The sequence below is a fragment of the Macrobrachium rosenbergii genome, chromosome 13, assembly GCF_040412425.1.
Source record: "Macrobrachium rosenbergii isolate ZJJX-2024 chromosome 13, ASM4041242v1, whole genome shotgun sequence".
NCBI lineage: Eukaryota > Metazoa > Arthropoda > Malacostraca > Decapoda > Palaemonidae > Macrobrachium > Macrobrachium rosenbergii.
In genome coordinates, this window is record NC_089753.1 from 43,163,806 (window position 1) to 43,190,998 (window position 27,193).

At 39.7% G+C, this 27,193-nt stretch overlaps 3 protein-coding genes across 6 annotated transcripts in view; 1 reads left to right on the top strand and 2 right to left on the bottom strand.

Annotated features, from left to right (window-relative positions):
• The window catches only part of LOC136845240 (glyoxylate/hydroxypyruvate reductase A-like), an 84,233-nt gene extending 78,124 nt beyond the window's left edge, over positions 1 to 6,109 (bottom strand). For both annotated transcript variants that reach the window (XR_010855122.1, XM_067115330.1), the window contains exons 1-4: positions 5,975 to 6,109; positions 3,827 to 3,945; positions 3,334 to 3,420; positions 881 to 1,003 (exon numbers count right to left, since the gene is read on the bottom strand). Coding sequence is in view for 1 of the 2 variants with exons in the window: in XM_067115330.1 (XP_066971431.1) it covers positions 881 to 1,003; positions 3,334 to 3,420; positions 3,827 to 3,945; positions 5,975 to 6,086 (441 nt within the window). In the remaining variant the exon portion in view is untranslated. The remainder of the gene's footprint in view (positions 1 to 880; positions 1,004 to 3,333; positions 3,421 to 3,826; positions 3,946 to 5,974) is intronic.
• LOC136845238 (uncharacterized) overlaps positions 1 to 27,193 on the top strand; it is a 211,881-nt gene that overhangs the window by 98,011 nt on the left and 86,677 nt on the right. The gene's annotated exons all lie outside the window — the stretch shown is intronic.
• The window catches only part of stumps (DBB domain-containing protein stumps), a 68,250-nt gene continuing 58,124 nt past the window's right edge, over positions 17,068 to 27,193 (bottom strand). The window contains exons 14-15 of the mRNA XM_067115324.1: positions 27,015 to 27,131; positions 17,068 to 18,997 (exon numbers count right to left, since the gene is read on the bottom strand). Of these exons, the coding sequence (XP_066971425.1) occupies positions 18,779 to 18,997; positions 27,015 to 27,131 (336 nt within the window). The 3' untranslated portion in view covers positions 17,068 to 18,778. The remainder of the gene's footprint in view (positions 18,998 to 27,014; positions 27,132 to 27,193) is intronic.

Sequence of the window (27,193 nt, forward strand, 5' to 3'; positions counted from 1 at the left end):
AATGTTTTATGTAGAATGAATAATGAAATACTGAATAAACTCTCTGGAACTAGACTAAAATGTTTTATGTAGAATGAATTGTGAAATTTTGATTGAACTCTCTGGAATTAATTTAGAATGAAATGTTTTATGTATAATGAATAATGAGGTACTGAATAAACTCTCTGGAATTAGAATGAAATGTTTTATGTAGAATGAATAATGAGATACTGAATACACTCTCTGAAATTAGAATTAAATGTTTTATGTAGAATGAATTGTGAAATTTTTATTGAATTCTGGAATTAGAATGAAATGTTTTATGTAGAATGAATAGTGGGATACTGTATAAACTCTCTAGAATTGGAATGAAATGTTTTATGTAGAATGAATATTGAGACTGAATAAACTCTCTGGAATTAGAATGAAATGTTTTATGTAGAATGAATTGTGAGATTTTGATTGAACTCTGGAATTAGAATGAATGTGAATGTAAAATGAATAGTAGGATATTGAATGAACTCTCTGGAGCTAAAATAAAATGTTGAATACATTAAACATTTGAATTGTGGAATATTGAAGGGACAGTCTAGTATTAAAATGAAATGTTGAGTGTAGAGTGAATTGTGGAATTTTGAATGGTATAGTAGGATATTGAAATAAATTCTGTGCAGTTAGAATGAAACCTTGAATGTAGAGTGAATAGTGGGTTCTTTCATGAACTCTCTGGAATTAGAATGAAATCGTGAGTATAGAATGAATAGTGGATTCTTGCATGAACTCCCTGGAATAAGAGTGAAATGTTGACTTGTAGAAAGGAATATTGAAGAGACTCGGTAACTAAAATGAAATCCTCAGAATGCTGAATTAATGAAGGTTTTCAGATGCTGAATGTTCTCACCTGGTTCTCCCGAAGTAGGTGCCATGACCTCTCGTGGCAGATGACCTGACCGATAACATGCTCGGTCATGAGACGCCCTATCTTCTTGGAGATGTTGCGCGTGATGACGTAAGACGGCGTAGGCTTAGGGAAGGGGAAATGTATAGGCTAGCTGTGTTTATAATTCATGTTTATAATATATCTATATATATTATATATATATATATATATATATATATATATATATATATATATATATATAAATATATATTATATAATTTATATGTATGCATGTACAGGCTATGTATACACATATAAATATATATACATACGTACATACATACATACATACATACATATATATATATATATATATATATATATATATATATATATATATATATATATATATATATATATATATATATATATATATTGTCATAAAGTGTTCAGGTACCTGGTTATTACACAACTAATCATAAATTCAAAAATTTACCTCACTTCAGCCAGATACCTGAACTCTCATAACAATAAAATTACGACTGAGTACTCTAAAGGCAACAATGATCCCTTAAAAACTTACTAATCATGTACGAAATCAGATTACGTTTATCAAAACAAGTTTGAGGCATCAAACATTAAGCAAGAAATATACTGAAGTAAAAGGGCATCACTCCATCAAACAACTTTAACTATCTCCCGGGTCTTAGTTCGCTTCAGCAAAACTAAAGGAACAAAACATGTTTGTCATTATGCCTTATGCACACTACTAATCCTATCACCGGCAGTCAGCAAATGAAACATTGTTGTAAAACTTTTAAATACAAAAATTTATTTTTAAATTCAGAATTTATAATTAGAATTCACAGTCTGAAAAAATTTACTGTTACTTGAAAGCAACACAGAATTTAAATAATTTTTGAGTTAAATTACAAAGGTTAATTTATCAAGAAATTGAATTAATCAAGCAAAATTTAAACTATTCAGAAATACTTAAGATTTGAAAAGAAAATCTTGAGTAAATGAAAATTAAATCAAATATGCAATGTTAAATTTTTAAGAAATACTTAAAATGCTAAGTAAATAAATGTTAAATCACCACTACATAAAATGTGAAAAACTAAGAGGTTGCAAACATAAAATATAGCAAAGTGTTAAATTCACAAAGAACTAAACAAAGAACTCAAAAGAATCAAACAATTCAAGTGACATGAAGAACACACTATTACACAAGACATAAAAAAAATTAAATATAGTGTACTGTAAATTCACTAAAGCAAATACCCCTTAATATGTTGACCTTATTATACCATGATGATAATAAGTAAAAGTCACTTTACCTTACACAAGCTTGTGAAAACTTTCACAAAATCACCCCAAATGCAGCTGCTTAAGATTCACAAAACACACTTTTTTGTTATGTGCTGTTACTAATATATACACTTTTTACTACCATTATCAGATCTCAGAAGCTAAGATTCATATCAATGACCACACAAATATTTTACATTAATACCTTCTCTCTTTTGAAGAGAGAGATAGAGATATTACAGTTAATGTAACAGGCATGGTATCCGGTCTTATAATGAAAAGAATCTTGTCTCCAGTCAGAGAGCAAAACTTTCATGGAACATTCTAGAAAAGAAATATGATGTCACTTCCCGTCACATGAGACTCGATCAGAACAATGCAGTCTTAAACAATTGCCATGTGCTTTGATGCAATAACTTGTTCGTATTTCTCAAAAAGGCACACGTGTCTTTACCAGAAAATTGTATGGGACAAAGCTTTTAATGAAATTTCAACACGATTGATACAATACACAAGTGGCCAATCATGATTGGCATGTATTTTAAAACAAGTTGGAGACCCAAAGTAGGTTTTCAGAATGGAACAGCCTACTGTTATCTTGACCTGTCAACACGTTATCTTTCGCAATGACACTCGAAGTAAAACAAAGCATTCGCTATCACATGTGGCTGGGAGACAAAATGTGTGATTATATATTACGTTATTATTAAAAGCATATTATTAATTCTAAATTATGTTATCTTGGCTGGGAGACAAAATGTGTGATTATATATTACGTTATTATTAAAAGTGTATTATTAATTCTAAATGATGTTATCTAAATCACTAATTCTTGTGAGATCTGACATTACACTACATACAATACCTCAACAATTATTATTAGAACACATGATAGCTTGAACAGTAAATATATCAAACTAATGGAAAGATATACATTTTAGAGACAATATCATGAGAGTATAATAAATATATAACTATATATATAATTATGTGTGTGTGCGCACGCGCGCGTGTACAAAAACACAAAGCATAGTTAGATCATTATGATACATTACAGTGGAAAAACACATGAAAAAGTGATAAACTCGTGAGAATTCTTAGCATGCTTTTACACATGACATTTTCTATGTACTTACAAAGAAATTTCACAATTTTCTCTTTACCTTATCCTTCCGAAGATTACTGCGTATGTGATCGGGTCCGGTGTTAATGATTTGCACCCATTTTAATTTGGGCAAGTCGTGAATAACCTGTAATCATGAATCACGTGTTAAAAAGGAAGAACGAAGTAGCCTCTGTTATGAGTTGTTAAGTATGAGACTTGCTAATTGCTCGTATTGATGGAAAACCAGCTACTACTTTTTGTATGAAGAGAAAACTAAAGAGATAAAAATTAGGACTTGTTTTAATTTGTTTGTCCTCAAGATTCTCTCCTCCATGGAAAAGCATACATTTTAGATATATGTATATATAAATTATGCGTATATGTGAATGTATTAATGTCTTTTAATACACTATATATATATATATATATTATATATATATATATATATATGTGTGTGTGTGTGTGTGTGTGTGTGTGTGTGTGTGTGTGTGTGTGTGTATTAAAAGACATTCCTTCGACCAACTCCTGTAATTAAACAACACTCCACGTACCTGCAGTAGAGTGTAACTAAACAGCACGAGTATGTCCGCCTCTTGCATCACAGACAGCTCACTTGCAGTGATTTTGCGAAATAATTCTTCACTGGCATCTCCTGTTATCTCAGAAGTTTCTGTGGGTATATATATGTATATATGAACAAATAATTGTTTAATCTGCTCTCGAGAGAATAGAAGGGGAAGAGAAAAACGATTCAGAGGTGAATCGACAAACGTAAACACACGTCAACAGAAAACAGAAGTCAGAAAACCTGTTAGATGAGTTTGCATGGTTCTTTAAAGCAGTATCACAGCTCCACCTATGAAGCCGCGAGCACCGGTCTCATCAGTGCAACCAAGAAGACAGTTCCACGGTTACATAGTTCCACGGCATACGAAATGAAAAGCTCCTGGAACGGGATAATGTGACACCGTGCTATCTCAACAACAGTACGAAAGCTGTCGGTCTTCAAGTCGAGTCTGTAACAGTAGTTGGCCTTTAGTAAAGTTTGTAATGTTAGAGCTCATCGTAAGTGTATGAGCGTCGACATCTACAACGCTGGCTAGATGACCGTTCCACAGTTTTACAGTAAAAGGGGTATAATCCCCCTAGCATAAAATTGTCTTAGTCAGGTTCGAAACATCTTAGGTCTGGCCATGGTCATTTTCTCTAGACTGTGGGTCTAGCTTTGGTCTTGCTATCTCAAGTCTAGCCACGGTCTACAGTAGATACTCTCACTAGACCATGGATCTAGCTTTGGTCTTGCTGTCTTTCGCGTCATCAGTCGCTCGGCCAATCACAAGCAGTTTCAGTTTTGTTCCCTTGCCTGAAGGTTCACTTAAGCACTTTTCTTTGCTTATGCAGATTCAGAGTTTCTTTTCATCTTTATTTTAGTAGCTCAAGTCATAAGCTGTGGTTTACGTAAATTCAAATCAACAGGTTCAGGCCCATTTCTCAGTGACTGCAAGTGATTATCAGAAATGAAGAGATAGATACTTACAAAAGATTAATTTGTTTTTCATTGAGTAAATCAGCGCAAAATCCATGTAGGTATTTATCGTCAAACTTTTCGTCCTGACTTACTTATCCTCTTTGAACTATTCATAATGAACTTTTCTTACACTTATCGCCACTGAAGCATCCATTCTAAGTTTTCATTTATTTTTTAATAATTCGTTTTCAAATATCCGTGTGCCAGCATTTGAAACTATCATTTTGGACTTGTAAGTCCCCCCCCCCCCTTCCCCAAATATATAATTCATTCTAAGCATATTTCATTGAAAATCATTTTGTTTCATTTTCTTTCCCTGAAAATATTCACTCGTACTTCATTTTTGCTTTTCAATTCTCAAAGCCAGTTGCCCTACCCTTTAGATTTCAATTGAACCACGAAAATCATAAAAGCAGTGCGAAGGATACACTCAAAATCAGCAGCCCACAAAAAGCTATATATACAGTAGTACATATTCTGCTGTTAGAGCCAGTCTCAGTGTATCCGTAGCACTTATGGATCTTATGGACATCTGTTTCTGCCTGAAAATGAGATAGGGTGGATCATGGTGGTAGGTTTCTGTTTCTTGTTTGTCAGGTTTTCATAAGTTCTGTTTTATCAGAAATCGTTCACATTCACAATTGATCCCTGATCCCCTTTTCCTGCCGAGAGCAACCATATTTGCTGAACAGAGCACCAGCATGCAGTAAATGTTCCTCGCTGTTCTCAGTTCCAGGGGTCCTTTATTCCTCAACGTTGGGCTGTGGAACAGTCTTCCTGAGGATGTTGCGCAATTGGAACCTCAAAAGTTCAATCGAAGATTCAGTGCATTACTACCTTAAAACAATTCTCCTTGCATTTAAATAATTTACTTACATTTTTATCTGTATATTTTATTCTCTTAATTTTTTTTCCTTTTCTAATAACTGATCCCTTCATTTCGCATTCCCAGTTACCTTCTGTTACTGCTTTCTGATGAACACCGTATTCTTTAGAAGAATGGCCCCTGGGGGCTTGTTCTGTATGAATAGGATTCATCTTCTGAATAGTAGTAATAATAATGATAATAACAGAACTCAAAAGGATGTCAATTTTGGCCCCCTTCCCCCTCAAAATGAAATCCTGGTTACGTCCAAGCTTAAAACGCAACCAGAACTGCTTCGTTCCTTACCCCGCAATGCGTTCCTGATATCAGCGTCGGGTAAAGCCTCCTTCAAGGCTTCGAAAAGGCCCGGCACGACCGGGTAGACCACGATAACAGCGCCGTCCTTTCGCCTCGACATCTTTAGGGAAACTGAGTGACGTACAGTACTCAGTGTTGCCAACTTGCCATCAAAAATTTTCAGTCCCCGCTAGCCAGAGCCCTAAAACCCGCTATTTTTACAGGATATACTGTACAGCTACAAAAAGTCAATGCTAAACTATATGTACCTTGTGTAAAAGAATATATAGTCTATATGCATCTGCATCTAAATCTATCCGTCTATCTATCTATATACAGGGTGCGGCAACATAACTTCCTTTTTCCAAAAGGCAATAAAACAAGATGCATAAATCAGAAAGGTTTTAATTTTGTTTCATAATTATAGTACATATTTAAAGTTTTGTTTCACACAGTTTTGAAAATCATATCAGGTAGGTGACGTCCCCCATTGTCCATACACTGCATATACCGATTTCGGGTGTTTGCCATGACCCTCAACAGCGTATCAGCGGGTATATTGGCAATTTCTTCTCGGATGTTGGCCTTCAAGTCTGGTAGGCTTCTCGGGCGGTTGACATAAACACGGGATTTCAAATATCCCCACAAATAAAAATCACAAGGGGACAAATCGGGGGAACGGGCTGGCCACTCCAAATCGCCCCTTATTGAAATGAGGCGCTCCGGAAAATGTTCCCTCAAAACAGCCATCGATGCCCTTGAAGTGTGAGCCGTTGCTCCAGCCTGTTGAAACCAAATATCCCCTAGGTCCAATTCTTCAATTCGTGGAAAAAAAATCCTCCAACATGTTTACATACCGGTCTGAATTCACTGTCACTGTAACCTCATTTTCTTAAAAAAACCAAGGACCAACAATTCCAGTGGAGGAAATTGCACACCACACTGTGACTTTAGGTGAATGCAAAGGCCTTTCATGCAATTCATGGGGATTGGTGTCAGCCCAGTAGCGCATGTTTTGTTTGTTGACGCATCCAGTCAAATGATACGCTGTTGAGGGTCATGGCAAACACCCGAAATCGGTATATGCAGTGTATGGACAATGGGGGACGTCACCTACCTGATATGATTTTCAAAACTGTGTGAAACAAAGCAGATCTTAGTGGCCATTTAATGATTCTAGCTCCTCCTCCTCCTCCTCCTCCTCCTCCCCGTGAACTGCTGCTGCTGCTTACGATGTTCCCTCAGTGGCAGTGATGTATGTCTCTTTAGTTCCAATCGTATTCAAAACATCTGGTTGCACTTCATAATTAAAGCAGGTTTTCCCACGTCTTTTTAGCCCTGAACGGATCCCAAGAACAGCATTCATCATTTTCGTCTGCATTCTATTTCTTATCTTGTTTTTCACAAGATTCATCTGGCTAAAAATTCTTTCAACCTCCACATTTGAATGGGTTAGCACTAAGACGGATATTGCAAATCTTGCCAATTCCTTAAATGGGTTACTATTAGATGAATCTCTATACTGAAAAACTTCATTCCAAAACTTAACAGTTTGACCAACTTCTTTCCATTTAATAAGAGTTAGGTCCTTCCACAGGTTATCAGTAATCGTAATATCAGAAGGGAAAACTTTTAATAGCTTCATCAATGGAATGAGAGAATCTTTGACAACGCTAAGAGAATTTTTAACTGATAGCAACGACATGTCCTGAAGAATCTTAACATTATCTGGTAACCGCTGACGAATCTCTTTTATCAGTATGGTAATGAACTCAGTGCATCGCGCTCTCATGTTTTTTTTTAGAACTTCAGAGAATCCTTTTTGTTGCAGACTTTCTATTTTTTTCCAAAGCTGATAACCAAGGTAAGGCTTGGGGTCTAGAAACTCGCTAATGTTACCTTCCAAAGGGTCAGCTTTTGCAGTTGGTAATACAAATTTGTTCACTAAAGATTTTACAACCATCACAAGGTCATCATGAAATTTTGTTGGATCAGATTCGTTTGATTCAAACGATTTGTTAACTCTCAGGATGTCTTGCAATACTGGTAACAGAAACGTAAGGAAAGCAAGATTCTCACCATCATTATACATTTCATAAAGCATCTGCGCCATAAAACATCTTTATTAAATACAATGTCAAAGTGGGTTTTAAGCTCTAACCACTGATGATGGATCTCTATGCAGCTGTTGCAATAGAAAGCCATCTGGTTTGGCATGATTGTACAATTTTTAATGGATCATGGTTTTCATTGGTTAGATTATAAATCTTCTGGTAAGCTGTCTGACGTAATGGTGACTAATAATAAAATCCAAATTTCTTGGAAGAACCCTCAGCTGCAGCAGCAGAGGCGGCCAGTTGTAGAGAGTTGCATACACAACGAATCAAAACAAGATTAGGGACCTCCACCTTCAACTGTTCATAGACGCCATTATTCACTCCTACCCTAACACTGGTATTGTCTGTTCCAAGGCCTTCCAAGTTCTGGATATTCAGTCCCAAATCATGCAAAGTCTCTTTTAAGGCAGCCACAATACCGCTTGCATTACTATTCCAAGATATTTGTTAACGCTGATATCTCTTCCCACCGCCATCTGTTCATGATGAGTACTCTCATTAACAGAACCAATCTTTTGACTTTGTCTTATAGTAGCCTACGACTTTACAGCATAGTTTGGGAAAAAGAGAGAAAGAGCGGTATCCTATAATATAACAATGATAATGCGGAAATTGTTTCAATACAGTAGGGCAAAAGACTCTGAAAGGCAGTCAGTTTAACATATTTTATGTTATTAGCTGGAAAAGCACTATATTTGTCTAAAAGGCGTCAAATAGCGCGGCCGCGCCAAATAGGAAAAAAACGCGCTAGACTGTCCAGAAATGTGCTAGATCTAGCGCGAAACGCGCTGAAATGGCAACTCTGAACTGTACTGTGTTATTACCAAGCAGGGTTGCCAAGTCTCATGCTCCTCTGCTGCCAAATTTGATCAGAATTTCTGTCAACCCAAGAATTTCACTGCCAAATCCCTATAAATCTCAATATTTCATACAGTTGGAAAATAAATAGCAAAATCTACTTATTGAATGGTTCTATATTGCTCTTATTATGCTTTTATCTTAAAATCTTAACAAATATCTGCATTTACTCCTTTTATGTAAAGGTGTGTTCTCATCAAATTAAAATCTTTAAGCACACATATAGTATTACTTTTCATAAATTTAAATTTGGTAGGATTACAGGCTACATTTTGAATACCATAATGCGTTGATGCAAAGCTACATTAGCACACACACAGACTGTACATATGTATATATAATATATATATATATATATATATATATATATATATATATATATATATACATACATATATATATATATATATATATATATATATATATATATATATATATATATATATATATATATATATATATGAAAAATTAACTATACAGAATAGATAAACTTATTTCATAATTTAATACGTAAAATTAAACTGAGTAAGTTTGTATTGTTCAACTTACCTTGATTGATTGTATGACTGATATAAAGTATTGAAGACATCAGTATCATCCAGTAGTAGATTATTACTTTTTGCATGGTCGTACATTTCCACATTAAACCTGTCCAGCACGTCTGGAGTAATTGCGAGGTCCTTACGACATTTCCCAAACACTATTAGTGTTGTACGTATTCTCAAAATTGACTTTTGTCTTAACTGCTGTTACATGGGAGAAAGTTCTTTCCAAGACTGCATTACTCACTGTGAGGACAAGAATATAACTCCTATGAGGGCGAGAATATTACTTCTGTGAGGGCAATAACATAACTCCTATGATGGCGAGAATATTAACCCTGTGAGGGCAAGAATATTACTTCTGTGAGGGCGAGAATATAACTTTTGTGAGGGCAATAATATAATTCCTGTTAGGGCGAGAATATTAATCCTGTGATGGCAAGAGTATTACTTCTGTGAGGATGAGAATATAATTCTTGTGAGGGCGAGAATATAACTCTTGTGAGGGTAAGAATATAACTTGTGAGGGTGAGAATATTTCTCCTGTGATGGCAAGAATGTTACTTCTGTGAGGGTGAGAATATTACCCCTGTGAGGACAAGAATATAACTCCTGTGAGGGCGAGAATATTACTTCTGTGAGGGCAATAACATAACTCCTATGAGGGCAAGAATATTAACCCTCTGAGGGCAAGAATATTACTTCTGTGAGGGCGAGAATATAACTTTTGTGAGGGCAACAATATAATTCCTGTTAGGGCGAGAATATTAATCCTGTGAGGGCAAGAATATACCTCCTGTGACGGCGAGAATATTACTTTTGTGAGGGCGAGAATATTACTCCTGTGAGGGGAAGAATATAACTCCTGTGAGGGCTAGAATATTACTCTGTGAGTGCGAGAACATTACTCCTGTGAAGGCAAGAATATAACTCCTACGAGGACGAGAATATAACTCCTGTGAGGGTGAGAAAATAACTCATATGAGTACGAGAATGTAAATCCTGTGGGGGTGAGAATATTACTCCTGTGATGGCAAGAATATTACTTCTGTGAGGGTGAGAATATAATTCCTGTAAGGGCGAGAATATAATTCTTGTTAGGGCGAGAATATAACTCCAGTGATGGTGAAAATATTGCTCCTATGATGGCAAGAATATTAATCTGTGGGGGTGAGAATATAATTCCTGTGAGGGCGTGAAGATAATTCTTGTGAGAGCGAAAATATAACTCCTGTGAGGGCAAGAATATTATTTCTGTGAGGGCAGTAATATAATTCCTGTGAGGGCAAGAATATTAATCCTGTGAGGGCAAGAATATAACTCCTGTAAGGGCGAGAATATAACTCCCGTGAGGGTGAGAATATTACTCTTGTGATGGCAAGAATATTACTTTTGTGAGGGCAATAATATTACTCCTGTGAGGGCGAGAATATAACTCATGTGAGGGCGTGAATATTATTCCTCTGAGGACGAGAATATAACTTTTGTGAAGGCGAGAATATTACTCCTATGAGTGAGAAAATATTACTTCTGTGAGGGCGAGAATATTACTTGTGTGAGAGGGAGAATATTACCCCTGCAATGGCAAGAATATTACTTCTGTGAGCATGAGAACATAATTCCTGTGAGGGCGAGAATATAATTCTTGCAAGGGCGAGAATATTACCCCTGTGAGGGCAATAATATAATTCATGTGAGGACGAGAATATTAATCCTGTGAGGGCAAGAATATTAATTCTGTGAGGACGAGAATATAACTCCTGTGAAGGCGAGAATATTGATCCTGTGATGGCAAGAATATTACTTCTGTGAGCGTGAGAATGTAATTCCTGTGAGGGCGAGAACATACTTCTTGTAAGGGCGAGAATATTACTCCTGTGATAGCGAGAATATAAGTCCTGTGAGGGCTAGAATATTACTTCTGAGAGGGCAATAATATAATTCCTGTGACAGCGAGAATATTAATCCTGTGAGGGCAAGAATATTACTTCTGTGAGGACGAGAATATAACTTGTGTGAGGTCGAATATATTACTTCTGTGAGGGCAATAATATAATTCCTGTGAGGGCGAGAATATTAATCCTGTGATGGCAAGAATATAACTCCTGTGAGGACGAAAATATCACTTTTATTAGGGCAATAATATAATTCCTGTGAGGGCGAGAATATTAATCCTGTGGTTGTAAGAAAATATCTCCTGTGAGGGCGAAAATATAACTCCTGTGAGGGCGAAAATATAACTCCTGTGAGGGCGAAAATATAACTCCTGTGAGGGCGAGAATATTACTTCTTTGAGGGCGAGAAAATAACTACTATGATGTCGAGAATGTAACTCCTGTGTGGGCGAGAATATAACTCCTGTGAGGACGAGAATATAACTCCTCTGAGGGTAAGAATATTACTCCTGTGATGGCAAGAGTATTACTTCTGTAAGGGAGAGAATATTATTCTTGTGAGGGCGAGAATATTACTCCTGTGAGGGCGAGAATATAACTCCTGTGAGAACAATAATATTACTTCTGTGAATGCAAGAACATAACTCCTGTGAGGGCGAGAATATTAATCCTGTCACGGCAAGGATATTACTTCTGTAAGTGTGGGAATATTGCTCCTGCGAGGGCGAGAATATTACTTCTGTGAGGGCGAGAATATAATTCTTGTGAAGGCGAGAATATTACTACTGCGAGGGCGAGAGTATTACTCCTGTGAGGGCGAGAATATTACTCCCATGAGGAAGAGAATATAACACCTATGAGGACGAGAATATTACCTCTGTGATGGCGAGAATATAACTCCTGAGAGGGCGTGAATATTACTCTTGTGAGGGCGAGAATATAACTCCTGTGAGGGCGTGAATATTACTCCTGTGAGGGCGAGAATATTACTTCTGTGAGGGCGAGAATATTACTCATGTGAGGGCGAGAATATTACTTCTGTGCGGGCAAGAATATTACTTCTGTGAAGGCGAGAATATTACTCCTGTGAGGGAGAGAATATATCCCTCTGAGGGCTACAATATTACTCCCGTGAGGGAGAGAATATTACTCCTGTAAGGGCAATAATATAACTCCTGTGAGTGTGAGAATATTACTTCTGTGAGGGCGAGAATATAACTCCTATGAGAACGAGAATATAATTCCTGTGAGGGTGAGAAAATGACTCCTCTGAGGATGAGAATGTAACTACTGTGAGGGTGAGAATATTTCTCCTGTGATGGCAAGAAAATTACTTCTCTGAGGGCAGAATATAACTCCCGTGAGGTTGAGAATGTTGCTCCTATGAGGGCGAGAATATTACTTCTGTGAGGGCGAGAATATTACTTCTGTGAGGGCAATAATATTACTAATGTGAGGGCGAGAATATTAATCCTGTGAGGGCAAGAATATAACTCCTGTGAGGGCGAGAATATTAATCCTGTGATGGCGAGAATATAACTCCTGTGAGGGTGAGAATATTACTCCTGTGATGGCAAGAATATTACTTCTGTGAGGACGATAATATTACTCTAGTGAGGGTGAGAATATTAATCCTGTGAAGAAGAACATTACTTCTGTGAAGGCGAGAATATTAATCCTGTGAGGGCGAGAATATTAATCCTGTGAGGGCGAGAATATTACTCCATTGAGGGCGAGAATATTAAGCCTGTGAGGGAGAGAATATTACTTTTGTGAGGGCAAGAATATAACTCCTATGAGGGCGAGAATATAACTCCTATGAGGGCGAGAATATAACTCCTGTGAGTGTGAGAATATTACTTCAGTGAGGGCAAAAATATTACTTCTGTGAGGCAAGAACATTACTCCTGTGATCGCGAGAATATTACTTCTGTGAGGGCGAGAATATTACTTCTATGAGAGCGAGAATATAACTAGTATGAGAGCGAGAATATAACTCCTGTGAGTGCGAGAATATAGCTCCTTTGAGGGCAAGAATATTACTTCTGTGAGGGCTAGAATACTGCCCCTGTGAGGGCGAGAATATTACTCCTGTAAGGGCGAGAATATAACTACTATGAGGGCGAGAATATAACTCCTGTGAGTGCGAGAATATAGCTCCTTTGAGGGCAAGAATATTACTTCTGTGAGGGTGAGAATATTACTTATATGCGGGCGAGAGTATTACTTCTGTGAGGATGAGAATATTACTTCTTTGAGGGCGAGAATATAACTCCTGTGAGGGCGAGAATATAACTCCTGTGAGGGCGAGAATACTGCTGTGAGGGCTAGAATATAACTCGTGTCAGGGTGAGATTATTGCTTCTATGAGGGCAAAAATATTTCTTTGGGGGTGAGAATGTAACTCCTGTGAGGGAGAGAATATAACTCCTTGTGTGGGCGAGAACATTACTCCTGTGAGGACGAGTATCTTACTTCTGTGAGGGTGACAATATAACTGAAAGTGAGAATATAACTCCTGTGAGGGCAAGAATATAACTCCTGTGAGTGTGAGAATATTAATCCTCTGAGGGCGAGAATATTACTCCTGTGAGAGCGAGAATATAACTCCTATGAGGACGAGAATATAATTCATGTGAGGGTGAGAAATTAACTCCTATGAGGATGAGAGTATAACTCCTGTGAGGGTGAGAATATTACTCCAGTGATGGCAAGAATATTACTTCTGTGAGGGAGAGAATATGACTCCTATGAGGGTGAGAATATTACTCCTGTGAGGGCGAGAATATAACTCCTGTGAGTGCGAGAATATTACTTCTGTGAGGGCAATACCATTACTCCTGTGAGGGCAAGAATATAGCTCCTGTGAGGGCGAGAATATTAATCCTGTCATGGCAAGAATATTACCTCTGTAAGTGTGAGAATATTGCTCCTGTGAGGGCGAGAATATTACTTCTGTGAGGGCGAGAATATTACTTCTGTGAGGGCGAGAATATAACTCCTGTGAAGGCGAGAGTATAATTCCTGTGAGGGCGAGAATATTGCTTCTGTGAGGAAGAGAATATAACTCCTGTGAGGGCAAAAATATAACTCCTATGAGGGCAAGAATATTATTTCTGTGATGGCGAGAATATAACTCCTGTGAGGACGAGAATATTACTTGTGTGAAGGTGAGAATATTACTCCTTTGAGGGCGAGAATATAAGTACTATGAGGGCGAGAATATAACTCCTATGAGGGCAAGAATATTATTTCTGTGAAGGCGAGAATATTACTCCTATGAGGGCGAGAATATTACTCCTGTGATGGTGAGAATATAACTCCTGTGAGGGAGTGAATATTACTCCTGTGAATGTGAGAATATTACTTCTGTGAGGGCAAGAATATTACTTCTGTGAAGGCGAGAATATTACTCCTGTGAGGGGGAGAATATAACTCCTCTGACGGTTAGAATATGACTCCCTTGAGGGCGAGAATATAACTCCTGTGAGGGTGAGAATATTACTCCTGTGATGGCAAGAGTATTACTTCTGTAAGGGTGATATTACTCCTGTGAGGGCGAGAATATAACTCCTGTGAGGTCGAGAATATAACTCTTGTGAGGGTGAGAATATTAATTCTGTGAGGAAGAATTACTTCTGTGAGGGTGAGAATGTTAATCCTGTGAGGGTGAGAATATTACTTCTGTGAGGGTGAGAATATAACTCCTTTGAGGGCAAGAATATCACTCCATTTAGGGCGAGAATATCACTTTCATGAGGGCAAGGATATAACTCCTATGAGGATGAGAATATAACTCGTGTGAGGGTGAGAATATTACTTCTGTGAAGGCAAAAATATTATTTCTATGAGGACAAGAATATTACTCCTGTGAGGGTGAGAATATAACTCCTGTGAGGGTGAGAATATTACTTCTGTGAGGACGAGAATATAACTCTGTGAGGGTGAGAATATTACTCCTGTGAGAGTGAGAATCTTATTTCTGTGAGGGCGAGAATATAACTACTAAAAGGGCGAGAATATAATTCCTGTAAGGGCAAGAATATAACTCCTGTGAGGGCGAGAATATAACTCCTGTAATGTCGAAAATATCATTTCTTTGAGGGCGAGAATATTATTCCTTGGAGGGCAAGGATATTACTCCTGTGAGGGTGGCCGTAAATATTGTCGGGACAAAACCCGCCAGAAAAATCAAGTCATTTCGTTTAAGAAGAAACATTCTATTTATTGAAGGTGAACTCTTTTATCTTTCCATACATACACTGTAGAACCTTTAAATATTATTTGTCTATTATGTGGTCGAATTCTATTAAGGTTACATTTTTTTTATGAAAAATGCTTTTATTTGGTTGCCTACCTGTAGCCCTTCCCACTTTTATTTTCTAAGAAGATAGTAACAAATGTATGTATGTGTGTATATGGAAAAGTACAAAAACTGTGGCCTAGTCTAAGCTAGTCAGTGGGCTGGTTGAATGACCCGTTTTTGGGTACCAAAAATTATCCACAAATTGGGAAGGACAAATGTATTTTTGTCACTCATCAACCACTTGCCACCAGCTGAACACTTGTGTTTCTTTTTCTTCCAACTTAAGTTGGTTTTATTTCTTCAATTTTTTAGTCACTTGCTGCCACCTTAATATTACTTTTTTTTCTGCCACCTATTAGTTAATTCCTTGCAGCTAGTGATGACTTTTATTTCTGCCATCTATAAGTCACTTGCAGTCAGCTTAACATTGCTTTTATTTCTGCCACTTATTAGTCATTTGCTTCTAGCTTAATGTGGCTTTTGTATCCGCCATCTATTTGTCACTTGCGGTCAGCTTTACTTTGTTTTTATTTCTGCCACTTATTAGTCATTTGCTTCTAGCTTAAGATGGCTTTTATTTCTGTCATTTATTAGTCACTTGCAGTCAGCTTAACACTTTTTTTTCTGCCACTTATTAGTCATTTGCTTCCAGCTTCAGATGGCTTTTATTTCTGCCATTTATTAGTCACTTGCTGTTAGCTTAACATCACTTTTATTTCTGTCTAAGTCATTTGCTTCCAGTTTGAAATGGCTTTTATTTCTGCCATTTAATAGTCACTTGCTGCCAAGATGGTTTTTATTTCTCTCACTAATCAGTCCCATGCTACCATCCACCACAGCTCGACATGAACACCCTCTTCAGTGTTGTTAGACAAATTACCCTGCATGATTCGCATTGGAGGGTACCACCAATAGTGTGCTTAGTTTGGCATGCTATAGATTGTACTCAAAGCTCTTGGCAGCATCCCTTCAGCCTTATTTGTTCATTTGTTCCCCTTAGTCTCACTAACTTCCATCCAACTTAACCTTGTTTCATTTTTTACTTGTCATTTGAGAACAAATTCTTTGGATGAGCCACAGAAGTCAGGAAATGTGACTCAGTGGTTTCAATTACTGTACATTATAGCAATATTAATGATACTGTATTTAATAATATAATAGTAACACATGGAGGATGGGATGGTATTTAATAACCTTAGACAAGGGATTTGTCAGACATTTTTTCTTCAGAAGCTGGGTAACATCAAATGTCAATACAGCAAATATAAAGCCTCTGTTATTGCAAAGACTCTCTGGTTTCCTTAGTTTGATCTCATCTCCTTTTTTTAAATATGGTTGCTGCTATATTAAGAAGGATATTTCATAAAGGACAATCACACACAAGTAAAAGAACAAAATGTATAATTCTGTTACAGTATTACATATACTGCACTACAGTATTTGGTGTGTAAAATAGTTTGAACATTTACAAAAATTCCTGTTGCAGAAAACACAAAATAACAAAAAGTTCATCTGCTTCCTATGGCAGTAATGTAAAAGATGCAAAAATAAATGACCAGATATCCATGAAACAACAGTTCCTTATACTGTACATGTACCAGTGGGCTGATTACAATAAATATAATACAATAATTATTAAAGTAATATTTATATGATAACAGGAAACATTAACGTTTTTGCCTTAAAACTAACCTGATATAAGTTGATAATGATAATGCAGTTGTGAACTTTTCAAATAAACTTCAAACAGGAAGAGATCTTCAACAAGTCCGTAGAAATGGTTTCCTCTTTTTCTCTAAAGTCATATCTTTGTGACACAAATGAATCTTCATCCATCCCTGAAATCTATAAAATGATAAATTTATCCTACCCTAAGGAAAAGTTTCCTTGTGGTTTTGTTTTTAGCAATAAAAAATTTCTGATAACTACCATCTATGTACTATTTTGTTTATCCCCTGAGCTTTGACTAGGACTACTGTACAGTGCTTTTAATCACTAGAGCTTATTTGTTTGATGACAGAAGAACTTTCATTAAGTCCTCCCCTCATGAGATTGTAATGAAACCATTCATAATAATAAGACTTCTGTAAGTCACAATCATTCGATGGTACCTCTTGGTTTTCTGTTAGATAGCAGAGGCTGAAGGTAAGAAGTACATTCCTTTAATACACTGTCTTTTGCAGTTATGCAGATGTAAACCTAACCCGGGTATTACCTGCAATGCACTTTATGAGACACATTGGCGGCAGTAGTAAAGTCTTTCCAGCAGCTGTCCAACTTCTTTATCTTTGTCTTATGTCAATTCTCACTCATTAAAATCAAACCTGGTGAAACCCATGAATAAAGATATGGGACTCACTCGTCTGGTTAATGTACTTCATAATACAGTAATGATAATTTACTGATTAAAAGGCATAAATTAGCATTTCAGTACTTGACTTTCACCAAGTCGTCTTTTTTAACTTTTAATACTTCTCAGATTTAGTAGCGACTTTCACTGCATTAGAAAAAAATGCCTACAAAGTCCACAAACATCAAGTTAGCAAACACTGTGGTTGCCTGAGTGTGCATTAAATCATAACTTCTCAGAGCAATAATCTCCATTGTGTGTGAACATTAGATCATGCTTTAGAATTAAACTCTCACAATCACATAACAGGCCATCTTAGTGAGGCCACCTAAGTCCTCAGTTCCTGGTTCATGAGGAAATTCAAATTTGGTATAATAAATATGCTTAAATATGCTTAACAGAACAAAGTGATCAAGTTCAGTAAAATAATTTAAGTTTTAAATGTTTAAAACATTTAAAATGTGCCCATATTCATAAAATTTAAAAATGCGGCAATCAGTAATTTGGAAGTGCAGAATACTTAAAACAAAATGTTTGAGTCATTAGTACAAGTTCTTTTGTACACAAATGAAACAGAAGTAAAGAGTGAAAAATAATATGAGTACTTTTTAGTCCTTTGCTTCTTCGGACTCTGAAATTGACTGGGAGAAAGTGAATCTGTGCAAAGATGACAGCAAAATTCTTTATAAAATGAAGGAGTTTATGTTTCAGTGTTCAAAGACTAACGTTCATGAAAACTTCACTCTTATAAAACTTTTGTATAGAGTGCCTCCTCCTCAGCACCATTTTCTTCAGTCTTTTTGGGAGGCAATGCGCTGGGGAATTTATTACCGCCTATGCAAATACTTCTTGGTGACCTTACAACCACAGCCATTCCTGGAACATTGGTGTAAGACGAAGACTTCCCCAGTTTTCTCTTCTTCTCTTCCTCCTCCTCTTCTAACTGCTTCTTGGCAATTAATATCTGAAATTTAAAAATTTACTTTATTTAGGTCAGTAATTATCTTGCGGAACAAGTCAGAGCCTCAGTTTGAAAAAATATGCTTACAGTATATAGAGTCGCAATATATATTGTTATCTTCAAGGACTTTCTCATAAATTAGCTCTATAACTGATGAAAATTATCAGCAATATTATGTAATAAAATCTATCACATGTTAACTGTATAGAGCACAGAAACTGAATCCTTCAAAGTTACAGGTATTCAAAATTATGTACATTTATAACTGGTTTTGAAAATGTAGCAGACATTTAAACTGCCTATTTTACACAAGTTAGTACTACAGTATACTGTATTGGTCAATACAGAATCCAACTTTCTATCAGAAAAAGATTCAAGATTCCTGAAAGAGATTTTAGCAGGTTTCTCCTGGGCTAACTATACTGTATTAATATACAGTATTTGGAGATACCTCAGCCATAGCATATATAGCTAATTTTGAAAAATCCATAATCACAAATAAATTCCTTAATCACAAATAAAAAGGATTTTGACAAAGGAAAAATCTATTTCTGGGGAGGGGCCCGTGTCACCCGGTGAAATAATCCATTCAGCACTTATGTCTAGGTAATTCCGTTGCTAGATACCAGAGAAAAGCTAAATGTAAAGCTGGGGTTACTATCCCCAGAGCGAGCTCCAAGAAATGGAGTCGTATATGGTAAAGGGTGAGATTGTCACAATCACGGGACCCTGCCCTATAAAGATTCCCAATGTCAAAAGTCCCAACGAGAGAGGTGCCGATACAAGCCCATGCACTACTCGCGGACTGTACACAAGGCAATACTAGTCGCATTCCATGTTAGCACCCACCCCACTAGAATGATGTTTACCATGGGAGGGAGAGAATGAAAAACAGGGGTGGGTCACCGGGTGACACGGGCCCCTCCCCAGAAATAGATTTTTCCTTTGTCAAAATCCTTTTTCTGGATCGGGGACCCGTGTCAGCCGGTGAAATAATAACAGAGAAATAAATATCATCCTTATGCTATTAAAGACTTTAAATAGAGACGTTGAAAACTAGGGGAGAATTCCACCCTGAACATTAGTAAGGTCCTCGAAATTCATGTAATGAAAATAATGTAAGTGGCCACTGCTCTAAGATCATGAGCTTTGGAATTGAACCTGAATAGGCTTGTATTAAGAAAATACTTGCTGCCTGATAGCAGACACAATGACAGTAACCCCCTTTTCAAATAAAGAGAGGACCTGGCAAAATTGCGAGGTCCTGTCTAAATAAGCCTGTAAGGAAAAAAAAAAACTGGGCACAGAGACAGACCTTGTGAAAGGGGAGTACCTTCCAAGGTGACCACCGATAATGAGGACCTTCAACTGTAGATAGAAAGTTAGGGTGAGGAATTCGCAACACTACCCCTGATGTGGGGAAACCAAAATGGTTGGTTCCGCTAGACAGGGCAGACAGTACAGGAATACTAGCACTAGAAGCTAAGCTGATTAAAAATTTGGGTCTTCCCCAACAAGGAAAGGTAAGAACAAGATGATTGTTGGTTACCGAAGCTAACTCCGATACATTACTCAAAGACCAGGAAACCGAATGTGAATGTGGATGGAGTACTGGTCTCAGACGAACACAGACCTTAGGGTTGAAAGTTAAGGGCCTGTGAGTCTGGTTCCAACAAAACACTTTCCTCGGGGCCAATGCGGCTGCATCATTACTGTAGCTTCAAAACTATGTGAAGAGTGCTAGTTACTTAACTGCAGAACCACACTGCAATAGAGTAGGATCCCTTGACTGATTTTAGGAAGACAGTAATAACAGGACCAATATCAGTTTCCTCCTAAACTGTAAAATTCACAGAGACCACAAAGCCAGGGCACCAGAACTTTGAGGAGGCTGACGCAGGCTGAGTTTATACCAGTCGTGGCAGCTTGATAGTTTGTGGCTGAATTGGGTTGCAAACAGACCTACTTCTAGGTCCAGGAAAAGATCACAAGACTACCTGAATGACGCTCCGTCTAAGGACTATTCCGACACCAGGGGGGAGGCCCTGGATAGGGAAAATGTAGTGACCTCTGGCAGACAGAGGCACTTGTGTCTGTTGGCTATGGAGAAGAATGAACCATAACCTGAATGATTCAACTCGAGTTCGAACCCACTTGTTTACGCAGCGCACTATTGCTGCGTTGTTCAGAACCAGCCTAAAATGAATCCTCTTGGGAGGAAGAAGTTTCCCAAGGGCAAGAAGACTGCCACAGCCCTCCAAAGCGTTGATATGGAACTGCCGGAACGTGACCGACTAAGTTCCATGTACTTCATGGAGCCAAAAATATCTACCCCACCCGCCCAGAGAGGTGACGGTGTGGAATACTGAGGCCGGAGGGGGAAGCTGGAGAGGAACTGACTTCGATAAGCTCTTGACAGTTGTTCAAGGCCGGAGGCCCTTATTCAAATAGGAGGAATCAGGGAGACACGTCCCTGACTCCGCCATACCCCGGTTATAAACTCCAGCTTTGACTTCAGAAGGAGAACCGTCACTGACGCAAACTGAAGAGAGCCCAAGACCTTTTCTTGGGCATGGCGAGAGGTATGCTTGTGTTGATGAAATGTTTGGTTGCCCTTGCTATCTCTTTCCGCTTCCACTGGATTCACAACCAGTGAAGGCTACCCTCCAGAATCAGGTGGGATTCCTTCCTGTGTACTTAGAAGCCCAGAGACTCTAGAAAACCGATTATAATGACCGGCACCCTCAGGCAATTCCCGACGCTGGGTGACCAAATGAGCCAGGCAACTAGATATGCGGCTAGCATAACCTTCTAATACCGGAGCTGTTGAACTACGGTATTGTTCAAACTGGCAAAGATTCTGGGAGCTGCATTGAGGAGGGCAAGAACCTGAAGGGGTACGCCTGCTCCCCGAGTCTGAATCCCAAGAAGGGATAGAACCTTCCTGCAACTAAGATGTGAAAGGAAGCGTCGGAAAGGTCTATAGAGGTGGTTACGGCTCCACGGAGCAGTAGGATCCGAACCTACAAGACTGTAAGCAACCGAGACTTGTCGCATTGAATGAGGAAAATAAACGGGACACGCCCAGAAAAATTTTCCAGTGGAAGGGGACTTCTTTGGCAGACTGAAAAAGCCTGACAGGTCATTCACAAAGTCCTCCAGATCTCTGGCCGGTAAATGACCGAACCTGATTGGGGGAGGGGGACAAACAGTCCAGCTCCACCCCGGGCCTTGATAACTATACTCTGGGCCCAGGGACTGATGTTCCAGTGGCCCCGAAAATGGTACAGCCTCCCACCCATGTGAGAAATACTACTGGGAGGAGGCTTGATTGCCTCCTCTGAAGCCTATGCCTTCCCAATTTCTCGGAGAGGAGCAGGATGCTTCCCTGCTCCTATGATAACCCCGAGGTTCAGTGCCTCTGGTAGAATGTCTAGAGAAAATTCTTTCCTTGGGTTTTCGTATGAAGCAAAGAAAACTCCGGTGGAGGCATATGGAGGAGGCAGAGACATACGGGGGAGTCACAAGGGGCTGATGTGTTGGCTGAACCCGCACACATCGAGGTGGAGGCTGGGAGTGAGAGGCTGACGGCTGTCCAGGGGCAGGAACCTGAAGAGCCTGCACCACCGCCTGAGCAGGGGGGCGCTTGAACTACATGAACTTTTTGCCGGACTTGGGATAGGGCCCGGCAAGTTCAGATTGTTTCCGCTCGTAAGGTAGACACCCACGAGAACAGAGGCTCTGATTAACATTAGTAGCCCCGGACAGACCGTAACAACGCCCACCTGGGGAAAAGATTAATTCTCCAGGTGAAACTGTTCATAAGACTTTTCGGCTCAAGGCGGAACGTGGCTGCCGAAAAATGTGTTTCCAGCTGTCCATCCGGACTGATGAAATAAAGCAGGACCTGCAGAAAACCTGACAAGAGGGATTTTATCAGGACCCGAAACAACGAACCGCCATTATATACCACAGACATTGTTTCTGTTAAAGTCAAAGAGTTCCAGGACCTGGCAAGCCTGACTTTACACCCTGTTTCAGCTTCCAGGAATTGACTCCGGAAGCTTAGGGAGCTGTACGCTGAATAAATTAGAAGCGTAGTCCGGGGTTAGAAGATTCACTGTGAATGTATCTGTGATATCTGTCTCCCGGAGATGCGTCAGCGGTTTATTTCCGAAACAAGCCTGTTGATAAGAGGGGCTACATTCGGAGCACAAGGGGTAGGAAGCAGGTCTCTCAAAGAGAACACGGTAAAGACCCCATAGCTGGCGTGAACTTGGAATTCTCCGCCTGCCACTCCGTTAGAATTATCAACGGAGACGATGTGCCCAGCCCCTAGGGAAGATGAGGGCTTCCTTAGGGATCTTGCCAGATAGATACCATGCCCCTTCTGCCAGTCTGGTAAAACCCGGATAAGGGGATACCAGGCCAGAAGGGAAGAAATGCAATTCCGTCAACCTCCGTGTGCCCACACCCTCGATAGGAGGGTGCCTTCATGCTGGGAAGCATAAAGGGTTAGGCGCCAAAGGTTCCCCAGACCAAAGGGGAAAAGAGGTGGAGGTGTCCGGAACGGTAGAATTCCGGAACGGAGCAGGATTTTACAGGTGATCCGTTGATAATGAGTCCTGAGATTAATCTCTTTGGGATTTAAGCTCCTGGGAAAGGGAAGGCACGGGCCCATGAGGTAGATAGATAGTTAGATATTTTGATAGGTTGTCAATGACCCTCATATCGAGCTCCTTATAAGGAGACCCGTAAAAAGAGTCTGCAACAAAGGAAGGAGGGGTAACCGCCTTACTTTGCTTGGGCGTGTCCCTTTCAGAAGACGAGGCCTAACTCTGAGACGGCACCGGACTAGAGATCCGAGACATCTCGAGGGGCCCCGGAGCGGGTCTTCTTGGTTTTAAAAAGGGTCTTTCTTGACTGATTTCACCTTAGGGACGGTAGACCAGGAACCGTCGAAAAGGGATGAGGATCTAACGAATCCCCTAAAGGAAAAGTTTGTCTCACTTATTGTCGAGCTAAGCGGAAAAGGTTTGCCTCACTTATTCCCGCACCTACTTATCGCTCCGGGACGATGTTCACAGGTTCGAGAACGAGACTGAAGGCCGCAACGTCTTCAGTAAACCCTCCGTAAACAGCTAATTTATTTTAAGAGGACCGGGTCAACTCTTGGACTCCGGTAAACAAAGGGGCAGCAACTTCTTCAGCAACTGACATTGAGAACTGGGCGCCAGGGAAAGGAACATTACAAATGTCCACCAAAAGGACATAGGAATTTCCCGACTCTACGTTTCGCCCGAAGCTGCTGACCCCGGACTAGAGGGTGTGAAGCGAAGAGTTACGAGACTTGCGGCTGGCCTCCAGGAGGGGGAAAAATAGGACCCCAAACACCGGAGGAGCAACTATTAATAAGTCATATGAGACGGAGTTTGGCGGAGGAAAACTGATAGGTGTATATGAAACCTACTGATTCATCGAGAATCTCGCCCGGAGAGAGCCCAAACACCGAAAGAGCGACTATTAATAAGCCATATGAGGCAGAGTTTGGCGGAGGTAAAACCGACAGGTGTATATGAAACCTACAGATTCATCAGGTAGCCTGCTCGGAGAGAGCATAGCGCACAACACAACCTTCCGGGTGCCAAACGACTAATAATAAGCCATATGAGGCGGAGTTTGGCGGAGGTAAAACCGACAGGTGTATATAAAACCTACGGATTCATCAAGTAGCCTGCTCGGAGAGAGCATAGCGTACTTCACAACCTTCCGAGCCAAGAATAAATTCTCCAACACAGACTGCGCACCGCATATGAGGCGGAGTTTGGCTGAGGTAAAACCGACAGGTGTATATGAAACCTACGGATTCATCAGGTAGCCTGCTCGGAGAGAGCATAGCGTACAACACAACCTTCCGGGTGCCAAACGACTAATAATAAGCCATATGAGGCGGAGTTTGGCGGAGATAAAACCGACAGGTGTATATAAAACCTACGGGTTCATCAAGTAGCCTGCTCGGAGAGAGCATAGCGTACTTCACAACCTTCCGTGTCAAACTATAAATTCTCCAACACAGACTGTGCACCGGAATGGGAACTATAGACTCCGTGACCGCTGGCTTGTTGCAGGATAGCGGAGCATTCCTGCACTTGACAAAACCAGCTGAAAGCGTATGAGAAATGAGCATGCTGGAACGGATGCCGGAGCAGAGTACCGTAGCAGCGACTTAGCCTAGTCAGACCAGGAAAACCCCCGGAGTAAACCGGAGAGAAAACCGGGCTAACAGGACAAAACTCATAGACACACAAAAACAGAGTCAACGGAACATTCGGAGCGACCATGTTTTAACAATATGTGACGGATACAAACATAGTGGGAAGGTTATGAACTGTTCGGAAGTGGGCACACTCAGAGCCAAGAGAGGAAAACCCCCGGAGGAGGATATCCTGAACAAAGTGATAGCGGTGGGGGGAATAAACACCGACCGCTAAACACTATAGCCTAACCGCCGGAGCAGTAAGCAAGGAGAGCGCCCAACAAGATAATGAAACACCGAACAGGTAGTAGCAAAATGGAGGGGGAACGCCGAAAGAAAATAAAACAGAAGACAGTTAGGTGGAAAACGCTAACTGGCCTCGTATGAGATCCCAACAGTGAGGTGCGAACTGGTAGGAAGCACCACGAAGGGAAACAGTCAACGTAAAAGGAAGGGGAGGGAAGGATAGGCCAGGAGGTTGGTAACCCAAAGTAGCGACCAGGGGTGGGACAGCACTCCCCGGTCACCCAGAGATCCTCATACATCCCCTCGCTATGTGAGCTGTGTTGCACGACAAGAGCGAGAGAAAAGGAGAGGAAGGGCAAAAACCTCTACGGCCAGGAGAGCAAAGAAAGGTAAAAGGAGTGTGAACAGGAGTGGGGAGAGCCCTCCCGGTCACCTCCAGGTCCAGGTGGGGTGCCAACCGATAAGGTCAGACACTCAACACCGAGGGACAACCAATCAATGCAGAGGGAGGGGATGTAGGCTACAGCACAAAATAGGGATAAATTGCTCTCAAGCCTTGGTAAGTTAACAAACCTTGAAAACGAACCAAGGGGAGAAAGAGCAAAGGGTAAAAGGGGAAGAAGGGGATTCTCGATACAACAAAATAATATATATAGTTGGTAAAAGGAGTGTGAACAGGAGTGGGGAGAGCACTCCCAGTCACCTTTGGTAAGCAACCCAAAGAAGGATTGAACTAGGGTAGGCTACGCAGGTAAACCCTCGCTATTCCAGCTTAACCTATTAGGAACATTAGCCTAAGTGAAAAGCCGAAACAGGGAGAGGGTGGACGTAGGCAATATATCCAAGCCAAAACCAAACAAAGGGAAGCACCCGACATAAAACACATATGTACAGAACGAGATCACAGACATGAAACTCATACGTACAGATCGAGATCGCCCCCCCCCCCCTTAACTTTATGAAATTTAGGCAGTCAAAGTAAGCACTGGGGCACTCTGGGCCAGTCAGCACTGAAGGCAGTGGAAAAAGGGGGTTGGGGTGGTTGGACAGCAAGATGAAGATCCAAATAAGGAGATGGAGTACTGTACAATGATCTAAAAGTGGAACTGAAAGAAAACCTCTCAGCTGCACTAAGGACAGATAGCAAGAGAGGTTTGACAGCAAGAATGAAGAAAAGAAGCAGGAATGGGAGTAGAGTAAAATGCTAAAAAGTGGGCACAGCCAGCCTTTCCAACTCAAAAAGGATCTGAGCATTGTAAGCACCCAACACAAGAGACTACTGGTAAAGGTATATTAGTGGTATATACTATTGTATTGCTCTATTCTTTTGCTTAGCTAGTTTTCTCTTGTCCTTATAGTTTTGCTTTATGTTCTTGAAATTGTACACAAGGTGTACTGTACTGTGTTACATAAGGTTTGTTATCTCCCACAAAACCTTACTTAAGGCAAGGGGCTTAGACCCTATTCCTTGCATATAGTCTGTGCCAGCCATACCAGTGTTGACCTTGAGTCAATTACCTCATACTGTTTTGGAGTATGGAGCTGATCGGAAGTCAGGTATACATCAGATTCAGGACGAGGCATAGGAACTGGAGGTCTGTCCCTGAGTACACAAGACTGCTGTGAATTCTTTCTCTGAAAAGGAAAAAAATTATTTTTAAATTTATAGTGATCACCCAGGAATTATTATAATTTAT